General features: G+C 41.5%; 1 protein-coding gene across 1 annotated transcript; it reads right to left on the reverse strand.

Annotated features, from left to right (window-relative positions):
• Window positions 1–7,219: 7,219 nt before the first annotated feature.
• On the reverse strand, window positions 7,220–11,234 carry LOC121297145 (dual specificity protein phosphatase 1-B-like). The gene is made up of 4 exons (XM_041223221.1): window positions 10,594–11,234; window positions 10,175–10,323; window positions 9,535–9,754; window positions 7,220–8,474 (listed from the first exon to the last, which is right to left on the reverse strand). Exons 1-4 carry the CDS (start codon window positions 10,961–10,963, stop codon window positions 8,131–8,133), a joined length of 1,083 nt encoding a protein of 360 aa, XP_041079155.1. The 5' UTR covers window positions 10,964–11,234; the 3' UTR covers window positions 7,220–8,130.
• Window positions 11,235–19,255: the final 8,021 nt, after the last annotated feature.

Below are 19,255 nucleotides of genomic sequence, written 5' to 3' on the forward strand. Positions count from 1 at the left end.
CCTGAATTCTTCTAGAGTGTAGTAACAATCAGATATAAATCTGTGCTGAGGAGCTTCCAAGACCTTGTTTAATCTCTCCGTTGTGACATCATCACGTTTCCAAGCCCTTTCACAGTGGCATGTTCAACCACCACAGAATCTTGCAGATTATTGTGAGTCAACAGCAAGCTCGCTGAAGTTCAGTCAAGTTCATTGAATGCGTAACTTGTAAACCTTTAATTACTATATAAAGTCACTTTGGTTTTAATCCAGGTTACGCCCTAACGTTTCTTAATTGGGTTAATTGCACACGAGCGTTTTCGGCTCAACCAGCTGGTAAAAGCATTACAGCACAAACCTTTTCCTTAGCAGTGATATTCTATACAGTACTACAGCAAAACTACACTCGCTATATAAATGAGGTAGGGTGGTCAGGTGACCTGATATCAGTTCAGTACATTCAGTGGGTCCTATTCACAAAGCATTTAACCCAGTGCTAACTGCATGCGTGAGCTCTAGGCACACATGCTGGTTTATATGTTTTGATGGATTGATGTTTTGGATTTTTGTTTTTATGATGGTCTGCGACCAATGCAAATTGTGAATGTATTGATTTAAAAATGCGTCTGGGTTTTCTTGATAAAGGGGTTCCCCCGAAACACTGAGTGCAGCTATGCTTTGAATTTGCTTTTAATAGATCCAGGCTCAGAATCGTTTGCTGTGTCAGTCAAACACTCTCCTGGTTTTGTAGCAGTTTATGCTTTGGGGTAAAAAGCAAACAAACATAAAATACTAGCAAGAAACAGTCAGGTGCCTGTAGATGCCATGAAATGAACCTCATGGTTTATAAATTTGAAGCTTTGGAACATCAATCTTTTTAGCAAAAAAAATAAAAGCTAGGATTGGGAGAAATGCTTTTTGACTTCGAAATGTATTAAACTGCTCCTGATAATGTGTGTGATTTCTATAGAATTCAATAGAATATGTTTTATCTGAAACATCCTGGGTTTATCTTGATGGCATGTGTTTCCCCAGAGGAATTTGGAGAAGTGTCTGCTGTGTTTTGATTCGTCTTTACAACAAGAGCTTTTCATTCATTTTTAATCGCCTGTGTGCACGTCAGGCTCGGGTTTCTGCAGCCCACTAATCCCACCTGAGCACGAGACAGGTTATTCATCTCAAGAGCTTGGCGTGGAGAAAAAGAAAGAAAGAAAGAAAGAACGCTCATTGCATGCATCCTCACCAGCAAGCAGGCACAAACATCCATACAGTTCATTCCTGTCTGTCACGCGGTTCTTGTGTTTGTTCTGCCCACATACATTACATGATGTTTCTATGGTTACTTTGTGGGGTAGCGCAGCAGAGCTGTATAAACATCTTTATAATGTGTGCATGTGAACTGACAGCATTTTTTTCTAATTACCAGTACATTTGTACAGTACAGTAATTACAACAGTCCAATACAATATCTTACAATTTCATTCAGAACTAAAAAACACAGAGAGAAAATTCAATGGCAAACGTTTCCCCTGTTCATTGAAGATGTTTAAGTGAAAATGTGTCATTGAATTGACTAAGTTTCTTTAGTATCTTACCATCTGAGCTGCAGTTCAAGGTAAAGCAAACTGCCTGTCCTCTGACTGTTATGTATCATACACTATATAGCAACGTGGCAGCAAAGCAGCACACAAAATACCGACACTTCAAGGCATGAAATCCAATTGATTTAGAAGAAGAAAAAAGTTCATGGCATTGGGGTTCTCGTTACACTGCTGGAGGCATTAGCTTCACGATGCTGACTGAGAGTTTAAGAGTGGTACCTTGCAGGATTATGGATGACGCATTTAGGGATCTCCCACTGAGGAGAAGGCAAACATAGATTAACTTGCAGATTATACAAACACTAAGGGGCCCACAGCAACCCCAAATACAACAGAGCGACAGCTGGCAAAGAGGGGACTCCCCCAGAGCCACACTGCCACATGTACAGCATACTGCAGACTGTGTGAAACAAGGATTCCTCTGTACATCTCTCTCTCTCTCTCTCTCTCTCTCTCTCTCTCTCTCTCTCTCTCTCTCTCTCTCTCTCTCTCTCTCTCTCTCTCTCTCTCTCTCTCTCCACACATCCAGTAGAAATAGTATGTGGAAATGTTTGCCATTGAATTTACTAAGTTTCTTTTATTAATTCTGAATTTCGAACAGGTCAAAGAGAGTTATTAAAAATGTATACATCAGTGTTGAAGCATGACTGTCTTCCGAGCTGCTCTGAGTTGCAGTTCCCTTGCCCAAACTACACACAACTTATTAACTTCTGTTACAACATGCTCTGGGTCAAAGTGCTTCTGAACTGCCCCTCCTGCCTTCCAGTAACTTGGATTGACTGTCTCCTCTCTACTAGCTACACAATATCATAAACTCGAGGTGACTGACGCACGGCTAGTCTGGTCAGAGGTGGCGGCTGCTCTGATTTTGGCTCCATTCCCCCGCTGAGTTGCTGCTCCTGATTAGGCTGGCATTAGCACAGGATAAGGTGCTGAGAGGGGCTGACGTGGCGGGCATGCATGGGGAGGAGGAACCCTTCAGTTAGAACCTGTGCCAATCCCTGGGCACACTGCAGATAACTTGATTGTAACAAAGAGAAAAGGAGTGTGTTTGTGTGAGCCTGTGGTTCTGTATAATAAACGTTTCCACTGTATTTTTGCACTGTAATTTTTTTCAGTTTTTCCCATGCTTTTCCTAAGGTTATACTATGCATTTACCATAGCGTGCTGGTGTTTGCCATGTTTACAGTGTCTGCCTATGCTTTATTACACTTTTGCTATGCTTTTACTATGGGACACTTTTATAAGGGTTAGTATATGAGGTATTGAGTGTTTCTACCAAAGCAGAAGAATACAAGCGTTTATAGAGTTCTACAGTAACATTTTTCTGCCATGATTTTGTCATCACAATCAAACCGACTTACTAGTTCTACAGCCTGAGTTTGCAGCTCTGGTTAAAATCTTACTTCAGCTGCTAAAACTGTACTGTCATTGCAAATGGGACTGTTTGTATACGATTCTGTTTTAAAGGACATCACAGAGAAATAAATAATAGTATTTAATAAACAATTCATAAACAAAATACATTTTGCTAAAAATGCTGAATGAAAACCATGTAATTGTATTACATATGCGCTGTCTGGAACTGGAACAGTGACTTTTGCCACTCTTGAACTTTCATGACTTTGTCCATGGCATGAAATCGATGGAAAACAAAACTCTGGGCTGTAACCTTGCACAGTAGGATATAAATGGTGCAATGTCTCTTTTTTGAGTGTGCTGTCCTCACGCAGAGTGTGCCGGGATGCTGTCCTCACGCAGAGTGTGCCGGGATGTTATGCTCACACAGAATGTGCTGGGATGTTATCCTCACACAGTGTGCGTGCCTGTGTTTGTTAGGCTCCCTGGGTTGGCTTCCTCTTTGACTGGGAAAGGGACAGATAAAGCTGCAGAGCATTGTGTTCCAGGAGGAAGGCAGGTTGGTTAGTGGTGGCTGGAAACCACGCCTGGAGCCAGTCTCTCTAAACTTCCTGTCTGAAGAAACATTGAAACTGCAGCAGGAAGCCTTCAGGCTGCTACCACAAAGCCTGGAGGGAAGCAAGCACTGCATCGCTACGGCAACAGGGGGTTTTCACAAGACCATCAAGATTATGTCACCTAGCAACTTGTAACCAGGGCTTTACATGCCTGTTGAGCTAACCATATCTCTGAACTTGAATTTTCCTTTTTCCCCCCGAGAGAGCAAAATATAAGCTGGCTGTAGGATCAGCTATCACAGGACAACGACATGATTTTGAGTTTTATGATCAGATGAAATTCTTTTCCACCCCAACAGTTTACTAAGAAAGGAAAACATGGGTAACAATGTCAGTATAGGGTTAGCTGATAACTGATGGACTTTGCATGGCACCAAAAAAACAAACTTTAAGTTTTATCAGTTGTTTAAATTGTGTGCTGCTGTGAACGCTGAGTCTGCAACCTTCAAACAAACATAGCTGATTTAGTGGCTCACTAGCTTACTTAAATTCAGTGTATTTCACAATCTTCTGATCTTCTGATTGGGCTGTTCTGTAACTCTCTCTGGATGGCCAGCTTATTAGTGGTCTGCTGTATTCTGGTCAGTGTGAGAGAATTAGGGAGACCGATGCTGCACTATTCTCCCTCACAAACATGCTCTCTGTCCATTCAAGGACTTCTCTGTTACAGCCTTTTCACAAGGGATAATGAGGAGAATAGATGTGAAACGCTCGCAGGATCTTTTGCATTTGAATGCCGGGTGAAAGCCTCTTCAGCGGTCCTGCTTTTCTCAAGCGGCTGGCAGCTGTCCCTGTTGTCTCCACTCTCCGTTCATTGTCATTTGCAAGATAATTAGCCCTTTAATGTCTGCTGCAGCAGATACACATCTACACATATACAGGACTCAATATCAACTGCAAACCCGTCTCTCATCTTATGCTTCTTTTTTCAATTTTTCAATAACCTCACCTTGAATCTTAGCAACCAAGAACAAGCACTTACACCTCTGTATTGCATATAATACAGGTCTGTGACACTAGCAGCAACTGAAGTTAGCACATCGAAGTTAGCAAGTAGATTGCCAGCATGAGATTACCTGTAATGAAGAGTACAGCACCTGAACAGGGGTCTCCAGTTTCCAGTGAGCTATAGGAGCCTCTATCTGGGATTATTCACTTCTATTCTTTTCAATCACATTTAAAAACAAGTTCTGAGTAAAGCGCGCTATTTAAAAGCAAACTGTATTGTATTGTATTCTTTATTGATTAACCATGGCTGTGTTGGTGGTTTCAATAACTGGGAACATATTTTGTAACAATCACTTTTACATCAATATCTTCTCTATAGCACAATGACAGTTCCATTTATAGCCTGTTGCCATGTCATGTGTTTTTCACGTTCTCATCAGCACATTTCCAATAGAAGAACCTTGGGATCATGTGACTCGGGCTCTATCTTTATCTTCTAGTTTGTGCAACAGGTGCAAGTTTGGAGAGGAAGTGTCTCAGACATGGTAAGACATGGTATGTCTCTATCTCTTAAAGTCTTCAATGAAATGATAGCTTGTAAGGAGGAGAGGACACCTCTGGGCTAGGCAATGCTCAGGCAGGTGTGAGGCAGGCTGGCAACTGGAACTCGTTTAAAGGTCTCTGTTCATGAAGCTTGTGTAACAGGAGAGCCAGCAACAGAAACAAGTGCTTACAAAAACAAGCTGAAGTAACCATGACACAATAAATCAATAACAGAAGAATGAAGGAACACATTGTACACTATATATATATATATATATATATATATATATATATACTGTACTTACTCTATAGGCTTTAATCCCCTGTTGAAGTCTTGCGTAAGCATTGTACACCATTCTGTGTTACTCTTACAATTCCCATAGTTACTCTTCCCATAGTAAAAGCAGAGCAAAGTGTAGTAAAGCCCAGTAAAAGTTACACAAAGCATAAAAACAATAAAGTCATTTGCTAATCTCTGCACTGTAAATTCAGTCATTAAAACATTAACAGTTGTCTGTCTCCTAAACCTGCTGTTTGAAGCCAGCCACACAGCTTTCTGTTTGCAGGAGCACCCCTTTGTTTCAGAAATGCCAGCATTCTACAGGGATTTAAATACAATTGAAAATGGAAGTCACTCAAGTCAAAGTGCTTGAAGAAGTATTCTCACCAATGCCAAATTCATGATTTATACAAAGCTGCAAGACATTGCTGAAGGGATCTATCAGTTTAATACAGTATCTCTCTGAGAAATCACATGAAACCTTCATTCAAAAAAAGCCATTTAGTGTAGAAAAAAAACTAATCATATATCGTTCTGTCTGAAGTAATAGGAGAATACGTTGTATAAGTGAACAGATTTGTCTGGGCATGTATAATTTGCATGAATTCAGGCGGAGTGATTTGAAAGGGGCTTTGAAAGCTAATCATTTCAGTTTTGTGGAACTCCTGTGTCGATATGACTCGTTCACACTGGAAATAACCACTGCTCTCAACCCTTGTGTATAGATATCTCTTGTCTGTTTACAATGGGCCAGAGAATGAAGGACAGCCATTGTGTTCCACTGTCCCCTAGGATTCCCTCACAGCTCTGTTGATTCATCTTTCTCACTTATGATTGGCTGTTCAGAGTTATGGATGGTGAGGGCTGAATAAATACAAAACACTGTTCACACATCCTTGTTTCTGTTCACAAGCCCTTCAGCGGCAAACACACTTATCTACAGCCTGTCCAACAACGGTGATTGTGACTGCGATGGCGTTTGTGATTGGTGGATCTGTATAGCAGTAATTACATACCAACTGCATACCCATGACTGCAAGAGAAACCTGACCAATGACAGCTAAGTTCAGACCATGGGCCTCATTGCACCTGTTACCTGAGCCAGATTTCTAATTAGGTCTTCTATGGCCCTTTGTTTAAAAAGATCAATACAGCCCTTATAAAAAGTAACATGGCATAACCATGGGAAAAGCATCGGACAATTGCAACATTTTACAAGGGAGCTCAGCAGATTAGTTTTGCATTTTTCACTTTGAAGATGGAGCAACAACAGACTTTATTCTTAACCAGTAATGTGTTCTATAAAAGGGAAGTTATAATCCAGCCGCGTTTGTTTAAGGGACAGAACAACGCTTCTAATTTAAGAAGTTATTCACAAACATTTTTAAAACACTGTTTATTTCTTGTTTTCATAAAAAAGGTGTCAATTTAACATATCAAAACAACATGTATACAAAATAAACGCACACACACATTTATTTATATATATATATATATATATATATATATTATATATATAGTATATATTATATATATATAATATATATATATATATATATATATATATATATATTACTTTGGTTCATAAATATATAATAAAATAATCACAGATACAACAAACAGCCCGTTCAGAACCCCCCCATTGTAGTGCTCTTGGGGGGGTCGTTCAGAGAGCTGTAACACAGTACCGGGTAACTGAGGTATTTTCATTTTTCCTGCAGACAAAAATATTGGAAAGGTGAGAGTTGCTTTGAAGGCAACTCGTTGTATTACATTGTATTTTATTTATTTTTTAAATGCGACAGTCTCAACAGGGCTTGCTGGCCCCGTGATCAGAGCATTCAGAGAGAGGCGTGTGGTGAGAGCTTTAACATGCATCCTTCAGTTCAGGGTAGGATCAGGAGCTGCAGGTTACTGTCACGTGAACCACTTGAAGTGAATGATTCACAAGCAGACACAGTCCCTTTAAATAACGATACAAAGCACATCGGAAATGCGGGATGACCACTGGGAAAGAGACAGCAGTATGCATTATATTTTAACCCAGATTTGCCTACATACAGGTCACTTGGAATTACAATTAACGGGTTAAAACCTGGTTTGCGACAAGAAAATTACCTGATAATAATAATAAAAAAAAACACAATTGGGTTTAAAAACAGAGAGATTCTGATACTACGATCTCAGCCAAGGGGACTGCTTGTGCTAGCTTAACAAAAGAGCAGCGATTGTCATTCAGATACTGGGACTTATCCGAGTTCTGGATTCACAGCTGGCTTCCTCTAAAAGACTAAAGTTCCTTGGAGTCGCTTACATCAGTCCTCTTAGGCGCCTTTCCAAGATGCCTGATTGTTTCTCTCTATAGGGTGGATAGACACAATACTGTCATTTCAGGTTACTGCACTTCTTTGGTAGGAAATTGGGGAGGGGGGATGGGGGGGGTGTCAGTCTTTTTTTTCTGCCCTTTGAAACAGTTTTAGTGCTTTACGAAACAGAACAGAGGACGGGGTGTGTGAATTCAGAGAGCCTTCTTAACCCACAGCTTAGGCACAGAATCGACAACTCTTGGCTCTCAACCCCCTGTCCCTTTCTGCATTTGTCTTAGCGGAACCACTTTAGGTCTTTTGCTCCAACCATATTCAAACCTGTCTCCCTAGACGAGTGATCCACTGGAGGCGGGGGGTGGGCAGGGTTCTCAAACCACAGACTCACAGGAGAAGGTCTGCTAGATCCAACACTGGACTCTCTTCCAGTGCCACGCGATCGCATCTCCCAGCTGGAAGTCTTTATAAGTCAGTCTGGTTCAGCAGCTGGGGGAAGTGGCGATGGGGCTGTGCAGGAAAGAGAGCGGGCTGGAGGCTCGGTGGACCGGGAAGTTGAACACTGTGCCCGTCTTCCCTCTAGCAGGACTGCTCACCTCGGCAGAGCAGGAGGAGGGTGCCAGGATCTGGGACTCGAACTGCAGCAGCTGGCCCATGAAGCTGAAGTTGGGGGAGATGATGCTGCGTCGCTGCTTGACGAACTCAAAGGCCTCGTCCAGCTTCACCCGCCTGGTCCTCATGAGGTACGCCAGGCAGATGGTAGCAGAGCGGGAGATGCCAGCCTGGCAGTGCACAAAGACACGACCTCCTTGGTTCTTCACAGAGTCTGACAGAGAAAGAGAAGGAGAATACTGGCTTAGCACAGGACCACGTGGGGGTGGGGGGGGGGGGGGTGACATTGGGAACACCGCACTCAAAGAGGCACGTCCAAGATTAGTCTTAGTTTCAAGAAACATACATTGTTTGGCCAGTCAAACATTTATCAGCACACATTGTTTTAGGAGAAAATAGTGCCATGTGTGTTCTTTTCAGATTGGTAAATGAGAACTCTTTAAAAGAAAAGGACGACTGATTAAGAAACAGGAAGAGGAGTTAAACAGTGAAAACAAATGATGGGGCGCATTCCCTTGAGGATAGCTTGAACAAAGCCTGCCCATCACGAGCCCAGGAGACTTCACAAAAGAGACAACCTGCCTCCTGCTGAGAGGCTCCATCTGCAAGGAAGGCCAGCAGAGGGCGAGAGAAAGGGCCTTTTGTTCCACACTAACAATGGGGGCCCTGAGCTTTCAAACACCAGCACATCCGCCCAGCCACACTGCTCAGAGGCTGTCAGGGTCAAGGCCCTGTGGTTAACATAAGAGGGCTTGCCCCCGATTCGGGGGGGGGGGGGGGGGGGGGGGGGGGGGGGGGGGGGGGGGGGGGGGGGTGACACCAGCCTACATGATCACTCTGGAGGCAGGCTGGCAGATTTGGAGGGAAAGATACTTTTTTGTTCAAATAAAGCACCCCAGGGGACGAGAGTTTGTTGCATTCAGCAACGACAACTTGAAAAAAAAAAGAGATGGGCTTTGCAATTGCAACATTTAAGTTAGGAACATATAAGATTTAAAAAGCGGCCATTGACAGTGAATGCAATAGACACGGTTGTAGGCACAAAGTGACAATCAGTTTGATTTTTTAACGTATCTTTGTTTTTTGCCTTTCCCTTTCTCACACATATTAAAAAAATAAACAGGACTCGCTTTGGCAGGCTGTATCAGACTAGATTTGACTCAACTTTTTTTTAACGTTCACGTCAATTCAAAACAGAAAAAGCAGAAGTCTCTGAGTGCCTGTTTTGAGGAAGCGAGAGTGCATAGTGGAGAGCGGATAGTGGCTATGCTCACCGATAAACTCGATGGCTTCGTTGAACCAGGAGCTGATGTCTGCCTTGTGGTTGTCCTCCACTGGGATGCTCTTGTACTGGTAATGGCTCTCGAAGTGGTTGGGGCAGTTGGCGGAGACGTTGATGAGGGAGGTGATCCCCAGAGCGTCCAGCATGTCCTTTCTGGAGGCGTGGTAGGCGCTGCCCAGATAAAGGAAGGGCAGGATTTCCACGGGGCCACCCTGTGCAGCAATGAACACAAAGAATAAAGATTCGGTCTGGGAGAACTGGAACTAGTGTACTGATAACTTGACATGAGCTGACCAGGTCTCCCTTGAAAAAGAGATTTCAATCTCAATAGGACTTTCCTGGTTAAATAAAATACAAACAATAAAACACACACACACACACACACACACACACACACACACACACACATATTTGATTGTAATCCCAAAGGTGTTTTTGGAAGCCACAAAAAATAACTTAGCTCTTTGGTGTAAAATGAACTCACAACCCAACCATGACAAAAAACAAAACAAAAAAAGAGGAAGAGAGTGTCAGAGGAAAAGCCCTATGAGGTCATTTTACTAAGAGTTTGTTTTTAGAGTTTACTTGATCAAATGTATTCTCCCTTCTTTATTCTAGGAGCGCCGACCCACCTGATCGTAGAGCGGTGTGCCGCAGGGCGTGCAGCCGGAGTCGGCGCTGCCGGGCTGGGAGCTGGCGCTTAGCGGCAGGCACAGATCTTGCGGAGGGGAAGGCTTGGTACATAGCTCGGGAAACTCAGAGGAAAACATCTCAAATCCACCTGAAATTACATAGAACAGAAATAAATAAATACAAAAACGACACTCGGAAGTTAGTAACAGTAAGTAACTTTATAACAGTAATCGAAACACAGCCCGCTTAGGACTACAAAACTGTTTAATTGTCTATAAGTAAAACAGCACTTATTCTGACGCTTCATGTGTGTTGTTCTATTATTGTTGTATTCGGGTTTCTGCCATTCCAGAATGTTTTAATACAGCACATGTATTACATATTATGCTTAAAATAATATCAGGGCTTCCCCTCTTACCTCTGAGCAAAAACACCCTCGTCCCGCAGGGGTCTCGGCACAGGGCACAGACAGCCAGCGCCAGGGTGCTCTCCTTCTTCACCTGATCAAAATCCAAACTTCTATCGTCCAGGAACACCACCGCCTGGTACTCTCCTGCCATGAGCCGGCTGCGGGTCTCTTCGTTGGTAACAATGTGCTCCAACCCGAGCCCCCCTCTGGCTCTCCGCCGCACGATGGTGCTGAAACGCACATTAGCAGAGCCCGGGATGTGAGCGGTATTGAAGGCGAAGAATGACCGACAGTCCAGCACCAGGCAGCCCAGCCCGTCCCCCTCCAGCAGGCTTCGGAAAGAGTTGCAGTCGATGCTGGGCACTTCCATTATAACCATACTAGTATACTTTCCAAACGACAAAAAAAAAAAAAAAAAAAAAAAGCGCAAAGCGAGTAGTTTAAATTTCTTTGTTCGACCTTTAAAAAGCAGGTCAGAAGTATTGCTGTTTTAAGAATTTAAATAAATGTAAATAAATAAATAAATACTTTTTAAAAATGTCCTTTTCCTTTGAATAGCAGTCTACAATATACGGCTGCCTATAATAAGATATTTTTTCTTGTTCTTCTGTTGTAGTAAATCCGTTTTCTGCTTTATGCTCGTTGTATCCTGCCTGACTCTCGTTCTGCTCTTTTATAGCAAGCACAGTGTGGTTTCATGTGAATGAGAAGGCTGGTGACGCCTCCTGACTGTTCTGTCCCAATTTTCATTCACGTCATCATGTAACAAGACGGGCCAGATATCTGAGCACTGAATAAACTGATGTCAGCTGCCAGCTATGGGAGCATTTCCAAGTTTACAAACGGCGTTGTCTAAGTGTCTGTGGAGATCTGTAGATGTATTTAAACCTGTTGGTAAAACACACGAGAGGCAGAATGGCACTGTATAATTTTATGAGCAAGGTTACTGGGAGACAGTGTGGCTTAGTGGTTAGAGCTGAGGGACTGGGAGGCAGAATGACCCATTTGTATGAGATGAGGGGGCTATGAAGGAGTAAAGGCTTGAGGTGTGGAACGAGGGGATGTCATTTAGACTATATGGAGAGAGTAATTCATATTAAAAGTGAAACAAGTTGTGATCTACAAGAAAAAAAAGGTGATAAATGTTATCATCTTGAAACTATGATGCTATCGGCAGTAAATGAGCAAAACAAATGATGTGTTTACAGTTACCAATAAAACTAGTCATAAAACAAACAGAAAAAGGATCTTTAAATGTATGAGTTAAAGATTTGTGTAGGGGTTCAGTCTCTGTATAGGAGTTAAAGATTTGTGTAGGGGTTCAGTCTGTATAGGAGTTAAAGATTTGTGTAGGGGTTCAGTCTCTGTATAGGAGTTAAAGATTTGTGTAGGGGTTCAGTCTCTATAGGAGTTAAAGATTTGTGTAGGGGTTCAGTCTCTGTATAGGAGTTAAAGATTTGTGTAGGGGTTCAGTCTCTGTATAGGAGTTAAAGATTTGTGTAGGGGTTCAGTCTCTGTATAGGAGTTAAAGATTTGTGTAGGGGTTCAGTCTCTATAGGAGTTAAAGATTTGTGTAGGGGTTCAGTCTCTATACAGGCTCTCTGTTCAGTAAGCCTGGTCTTATTCAATCAATGAACAGACCTCAAACTCCAGCACCGCACACTTCTGTATTTCATGCAGTCATTGCTGTTTATGCGGTGGCCACTCAATACAACATGTTAAAAATACTGTAAAACCGACAGCTGGTCTAACAGGTGTTTCAGCACAGGGACAAGGATTCCTGGGGACATTGTCAGAGACAGGTGGTCTTTTTATACAAATGGTCTTATATACAGGTTTGTCTGAATCACAGTTTATTGTAATGTTTTAAAAAAATGTGCACACATGCTGTAAATCAGGAGCTTCAACAGCAACCTTGGCAGGTTTGAACAAATTCAATGATGTTATTGTTTGTTTTTGTGTCCTTTTTTATATATATATACATATATATCAAGCAACTGTTAATGCCGGCAATAAAAGTTTATGCTTTGTTTTGAACAGCGAGTTATACAGCGCGTTCACTTCCGGGCAAATAGCAAAGCAATAAAAAAATAGTCATAAATCGAAATCATTAGGACTGGTAAATTTCCACAGAGGGAGGGAAGTCGAGGCAGGTGGCAGTGACCAGGTTAGAAATATCCGTACATGGTTTGTTTACTGTACCAGGAGTCAGGCCTCTGTTCAGGACCTGTTCATCAGGATTTCAGGCAGCTGCTTACGCCATGTTAACAGTATGACAACAGGTCGTTTTGTACCATTTCAATTTTTCAGTCTGTCCTGTAGACTCCTGGCCTACTCCTCATGGTACCAACCAGAGGGACACTAATGAAAAACAGCTCCTTACAGTGCAGCACCCCCCTGCAGGTTGAAAAGAAAACGATTTATGAGTTCACCAGAAAAACAAAGCCCTCCACACTTATCACTTTTAGAAAGAAACACACGCATACATGGATCACTGTGGAAGCCTACATCAGTAAAGGCTGTGGAATTTTTCCAATGCTGCAATGGAAAAATACAACTGTGTTCAGATTGCTCCCAGTGGTTATTATATTGAGCAGGTTGCAGGGGGGGGGGGAGTTTACTGTGTACAGTTTTCAATTTCTATATGTTAATTCTTCTTGTATCAATGCAGACTACACAGGTTGACAGTGTCTGTGCTGCTTAATTTCTAAACAGAATCAAGTAACACTAGGCCACTCTTACGTTTATTTTGAAGCCTTTATTTAGTGCATCTAAATCTGTTTCCTTGTAAACAAACGTATCGATCTGTGTTGTGTTTCCTACTCAAAGGTCACTCCCCTGACGGCTTGTTTATAGTTTGTTGACATGATGTCAACAGCAAGCTCATAATGTTGGCCAATCCGTCAACTGTGTATGTCAGCCTCTTAATAAATACATCACAACAATCATTTCGACATACGCTGGAAAATGAAGAAGTCTTTTGTACTTATTTATTTAATGAGTCACCCGCATGTGCTAAAAAAAATAGATGCTAATAAAACTGTCCAGAGTGTTATGAATCAGGCCTGGGGTATGCACAAGGCAAGTGACAAAGTATGCCACAGTGTAGTTTCATTTTCCATTTTTTTTTTTTACCAGGACTGAAATTTTAGACTAATCAGTCTTAAAAAGTTTACAACGCTCATTTCTCTCTGTAATTGTGTACGTTGCTCTGCTATTCCTGTTCACTGTGTTTTATAATGGTTACCATGGTTTTCACTCTGCTTTACCAGTACATCATTTACGTGGAGAAAAAAAAAAAGCTTTTGAGAAAAACTTGTTTATTTGCAGGGGTGGAAATAAGGCTCCCATTGCATAGCAGTTTTACCCATTCCTGTGTTTTCCTAGGAGTTTAATAAGACACGCCTGAGCTTGTTACCTATACACTGTGGCTAATCAACCTCGTATTAAAAGCTGGAATGGGTGACATTTCTATGTAATAGGAGCCCTGTTGCCTTCCCTGCATTTGTCATAGAAACCCTGCATTTGTCAGCTAAAGGTGTCTTTTAGCATTTCTAAAAAGGAAGCACACCCCCTCATACAGGTTGTTACACACTATAGAGCTGATCATTGCTTTGTCAAAGTGCACAGTGAATACTATGGGGCTAAAGCATGATTTATGACAGTACAATTAGTCAGGTACTTCACACCTAACTGCAGCAGAAACTGAGAGCTAACTGTCACTAAATCATTGCGACCAAACTGTGTGCCTTGCTTAATATCCCACAATCACATTGCATGCTACACCAATCTCCATGGTAACTGTTTACAGCACTCTTCCACAGCTGCATTCGCTGTGCTTCCCTAGTTCTCTAAAAGCAGTTTCAGAACTTTGAACCACAGCAGCCTGAAAGATCGTTACCTTCATCAAAACAAAAACAAACTCTGGAATAGAAGGGGATCTCCTTGTACCGTTTTCTGTTACACTGGTATTTCTACAGGAAACATCTATTTAGCATATACTATGACAGCATATTATCGCCTCTGCTAATCTCGATTTAAATACTACAACGGATCGATCAAATTACCCTTACTGATTAAAACTGACCTGATAAACAGAGGACTAGGGGGTCCAGGGCAGGTTTAAACTGGCTGTGTTTCTCTGGTATTGTCAGCCTCTAAAGGTGCGAAGTGAAGGTGAGGGGCTGGGGGTCAGACCTGTTTAACATGGAGAGCGTTGCTGGTGTGCTGGTAGCCCCAGGGGTCCTCAGGGGGGGAGCTCCAATGCAAGAGTGTGAGTAATACCCTTTACTTGAGTATCTAACAATTTTTCTTATTTTAATAGATTTCCGACCTACATATAAAAGTGGATCAGTATAGATATCTGTATTATACAGTGTACACTACAATAACATAAATGAGCAGCATCGATTATGGTCCACAGAGAGAATGTAGGCCAACGTGCCAGCAGTGGATTTCTGTGCTGTGAATAACAAGGCCCATGACAGTTTCACCGTTTCAGAAACGAGGGAAGAAAAAGAGGGTGTGTATTTGTACCCAACCGAAAAAAACAAACAAACCATGGGCCTGGAGAAAAGACAGTCATTTCCAACAAGAAGAATGAGTCACGGAGCTGAGTAACAACAGAAACGAAGAGGAGGAGCGAATACACGTTATGGTTAAAGATTACAGGCAGATCTTCAGATAGAATGAATCACATCCAGAAAAACACCAAAGAGAGGCAAAAGCATCAAAAGAAGCAGGGAAATCCTAAATACAACTCGACAGCTACTGCAAAGGTTTGAGCCCTTTGTTTTGCATTGCTCTGAATTATTTTTAATGCAATTAAAAACCAGTCTGTATGCAGTGGTCAGAGACCACAAGGGTATCCCTGGCCATTGCTCAAGTCTTATTGCTAATATAATGTCCTCAAGCCATGTGAGTTGTTCTTATTTTGATTTATTTTTGAGGCAATGACAAAGATTGCTGTGGCCCTAAGATTCAGTCACTCAAAAAGCTTTACAACAGCAGTCAATTAGACAGCCGTTTCGATGGGCGCATAAAAGGGTTTTTTTTAGTATTACTCAGTATCGTATGATTGAGTGTTTACAGTTATGGTTGGAGAACTAACAGATTTCAACAATAGTTATATAAACAGTTAAAATAGAATCTAAAAACACATTTAAAATTGTGATCATTAAAGGGTTAAAAGACTTTTTTTGCTTTGCTGATCGCACACCTTATAACATCCAGCTATGTTATTCACACTGAAACAATGTTATGGGTTGTGTCTTGCCTTGGATTGGTTTGTTTAGTTTGATCCTTCCTTCTGGCTTGCTATATGATCCTGGGATAAGCTATGAGTCATATAGACAAGTATGTCAGAACAGTTGAGAATACTCACAAAAATGACTGCAATCCGACAGCATCAGAGAACTTTGATGAGGGTATTATTTTCGAGATCTTTACAGAATATTCCAAAACATTATCTGGAAAATTCTAGGATACGTAAAATACACACAACCTATAGTAGTTCTAAATAAGTGTTCTAGAATAGCACTAGATTACCACTAAAACCGACATTGCCTTAATCAAAACTAGTCCAAGATCAGTGTTAATGTAGATCTGTGAAAGCAGTATAGTTAGGATATGGATCAAAGCATTGTGTATAAAGACCTTGAGAAAGATTCACATTTTTCCCAGTGCTTCTTATTCTACTTTGGAGTGCTTGATATTATGGGTGAAGCAGAAATTACAGGCATGTTCTGTGTGTGACAAAAGTAAATAATAATACAAACTATTAAAAAACATGAAATGTGTTTGCTTTGTTTACTATTACTATAGCAATATATACACACACACACACACACACACACACACAACTCGGTGGAAGGTAGATTGCTTTGCAAGGACCAGAGTTTAGTTTTATATGTAATTATTAACTGACATCTACAATAAACCAAACACATACTGTCATTTGGTAGGGCGAAGGGTAATGTCTCCTGATATGTTTTCTACACTCATCCTGCTCTGAACTCTGTATTTCAACTCCTGGGAAATACCTGAGCTGGGGTATGAAGGGTGGTGCTGCCCCACCCTGGAATCTGAGCTAACACCACAGTGGAAATCCCAGGCAGCTCCCTCAGGGCTATCCCTGCCACAGTGTGTACTGTACACACTGCCTGCAGATTTTCACTGTTTGCGATGGTCTGTGATGCAGACATGTGCGTAGTGCAAGAGGTTTGTGGTTTTAACCTATTTCTAAATAATTACACAAACCTGCACTTAACCTCCACCACAGCTGGCTCAGACAGACTCTGAAAGCTTTTATCCTAAGAGAGTACGTTTGAATGGCTTTAGTTGACTGTTCTTGGTTTATTTTCTCCAAAGAAAAGATTTTAAAGACAATTGCAGTAAATCTAAGAACAAATGTAAGTAAATGAAAAGGAAAATATTTAAATAGCATCAGTGATATTCACAGTTGTTTTATCACAGCCTGATTTTAAGCTGGGTGGCTGAAGATCCCAGGTTCAAATATAGAAATCAATGAGTCAGTCGAGGCAGAGAAGTCATAAATTATGGAAAGCTCTGTAATGCTGGGTAGTTGGAGTGTGACTTTTCTACAGCTTCCTCAAACTGTAAAGGAAGTGAAAGCCCTGTGCCTCCTGGAGGAGTCCTCTCTGAAGACTCAAGGAGCTGGAACTGTTATTCAGTTGTGAAGATAAGAGAAAGATATTAAAAACCGAGCCAGGGGGATGCCCGATGTATTTCAGTATCGGTTTGAGTAGCACGCCTTCTATCCTTCAGAGCCGCAGTACTGTACAGAACCCCAAGGAGGGGTGTGTGGGAAAACGATCTCATAGCATGGACGAAAAATTACATTTGTCATCAAGAAACTAGACAAAAACTGCTTATGAATTGTGTTCAACTACAACATCATTTTTGATAAATCAAACACACTCAGATATACTTTAATGATCTCATATATTTTCTAAAGTTATATTAATAGGCTGGTGTTTTCTCCACCCACTGGAGTGATTTATATTTATATATATATATATATATATAAAGGTATATACTGAGGCTGTAAACTGTCAGTTAGTGTGGCAGAAAAAAATGTCAGAGCCCCGGATGAGAGGAACATGTGTTTCCAATCCGTTTTTAAAGCACAGTGCGGATGCTAATTGTCATTGATTGGTATTCAGTTGTAAAGGTGAGGGAAGGACAGCTTTTCTTGTTTTTAAATCAACACATTAATGAATAGATTTATTTGAATACATGCTGACTTCAATACTTCTAAAAAGCAATTATGAGTATCAGTATCAGCACACCCCTAATTTTATATATATATACACACACACACACACACACTCACTCACACATAGTCTATTGTATTGTATTTGAATATGATGCAGTTAATCTATAGAATATATAACCGCTATTTGGCATAGTGTAGGTTCACACTTGCAGATGACCCTGTCCCTCCAGGTGTCTCTGGTGACTATCTGCTCCTAGTTTGAATATTTAAAACACTGGGGTGAAATGGTGTTTTCTGAGAACCCACAGTATCAGCTAACTCACAGCTCATTTCATCAGAAGGGGACAACCCCACTGCTTCCTGTTCTGACAATGACCTAACCAGCAACTTCCACCTACACACTGCTGCCTTGGTGCTCAAGAAAGTGTTATCAAAAATAGCCCCTATCACAGCGATAGTGGAGCACTCAGTCATCACTTCACATGTGCCCTGCATAAACCCCAGTTACCACAGCTGCCAATTCTGCTGAGAGGCTCTTTGAGAAAAAGACAGACCTTAATGAATGATTCAAACAAAGAAAGGGCAACATGATGTGGGAATGAAACAGATACATATACAACCGAACAATTTCCATGATGTCAAGAAAGGTATAAAGATTATACACAGAAATCCTGCACTTTGAAACTGACCGTCTAACCCAACCCAGCACTTGAAAGCAGTGTAATAAAGCACAGTGAAAGCATGGTTAAACATAGGTATGCATGGTAAAGAATAGCGAGGTATGGTAGAGTGCATGCAGAAACATGGCAAACCAGGGCAACCTATAAACAGCCTCCATTCCTAATGTGCGTGTAACTCTGAGGTCTGAGAGACATGATGGGTCCTTCAGGGGGGAGGAGATGAGAGCAGCAACACAGGACCACACGGGTGAGTTTCAACACGTAGAGCGAGCATAACATTCAGTAAAACACTGTACTACCTTCCAAAACACTATAGTTTCCTTTAATACACCATAGTATGTATTGCAGTGTACTACAGGAAATATTTTTTGTATAGTTCCTTGTTAAAGCAGAACCACCAAGACCAATATTGTGCAAATGAGAAACACTGGACTCGCGTCAGTGCTGCTTGAGAAACAGCAGATACATTAACAGTAAAGATGTCAATGGTAGATGAAAGAGTTTAACTCCCCCCCTGTAATAACCACACACAGCATTACAGATATTACATCAGCAGGCATTTCACTTCCCATTAATTCTAAACTAACTCATCAAAATACTCAGAGGGATTTCAACCAGGCAGAGATGAAGAGAGGGCACCAGTGTAACACAAAATACTCAGAGGGATTTCAACCAGGCAGAGATGAAGAGAGGGCACCAGTGTAACACAAAATACTCAGAGGGATTTCAACCAGGCAGAGATGAAGAGAGGGCC

This window comes from Polyodon spathula, chromosome 22 (assembly GCF_017654505.1).
Source record: "Polyodon spathula isolate WHYD16114869_AA chromosome 22, ASM1765450v1, whole genome shotgun sequence".
NCBI lineage: Eukaryota > Metazoa > Chordata > Actinopteri > Acipenseriformes > Polyodontidae > Polyodon > Polyodon spathula.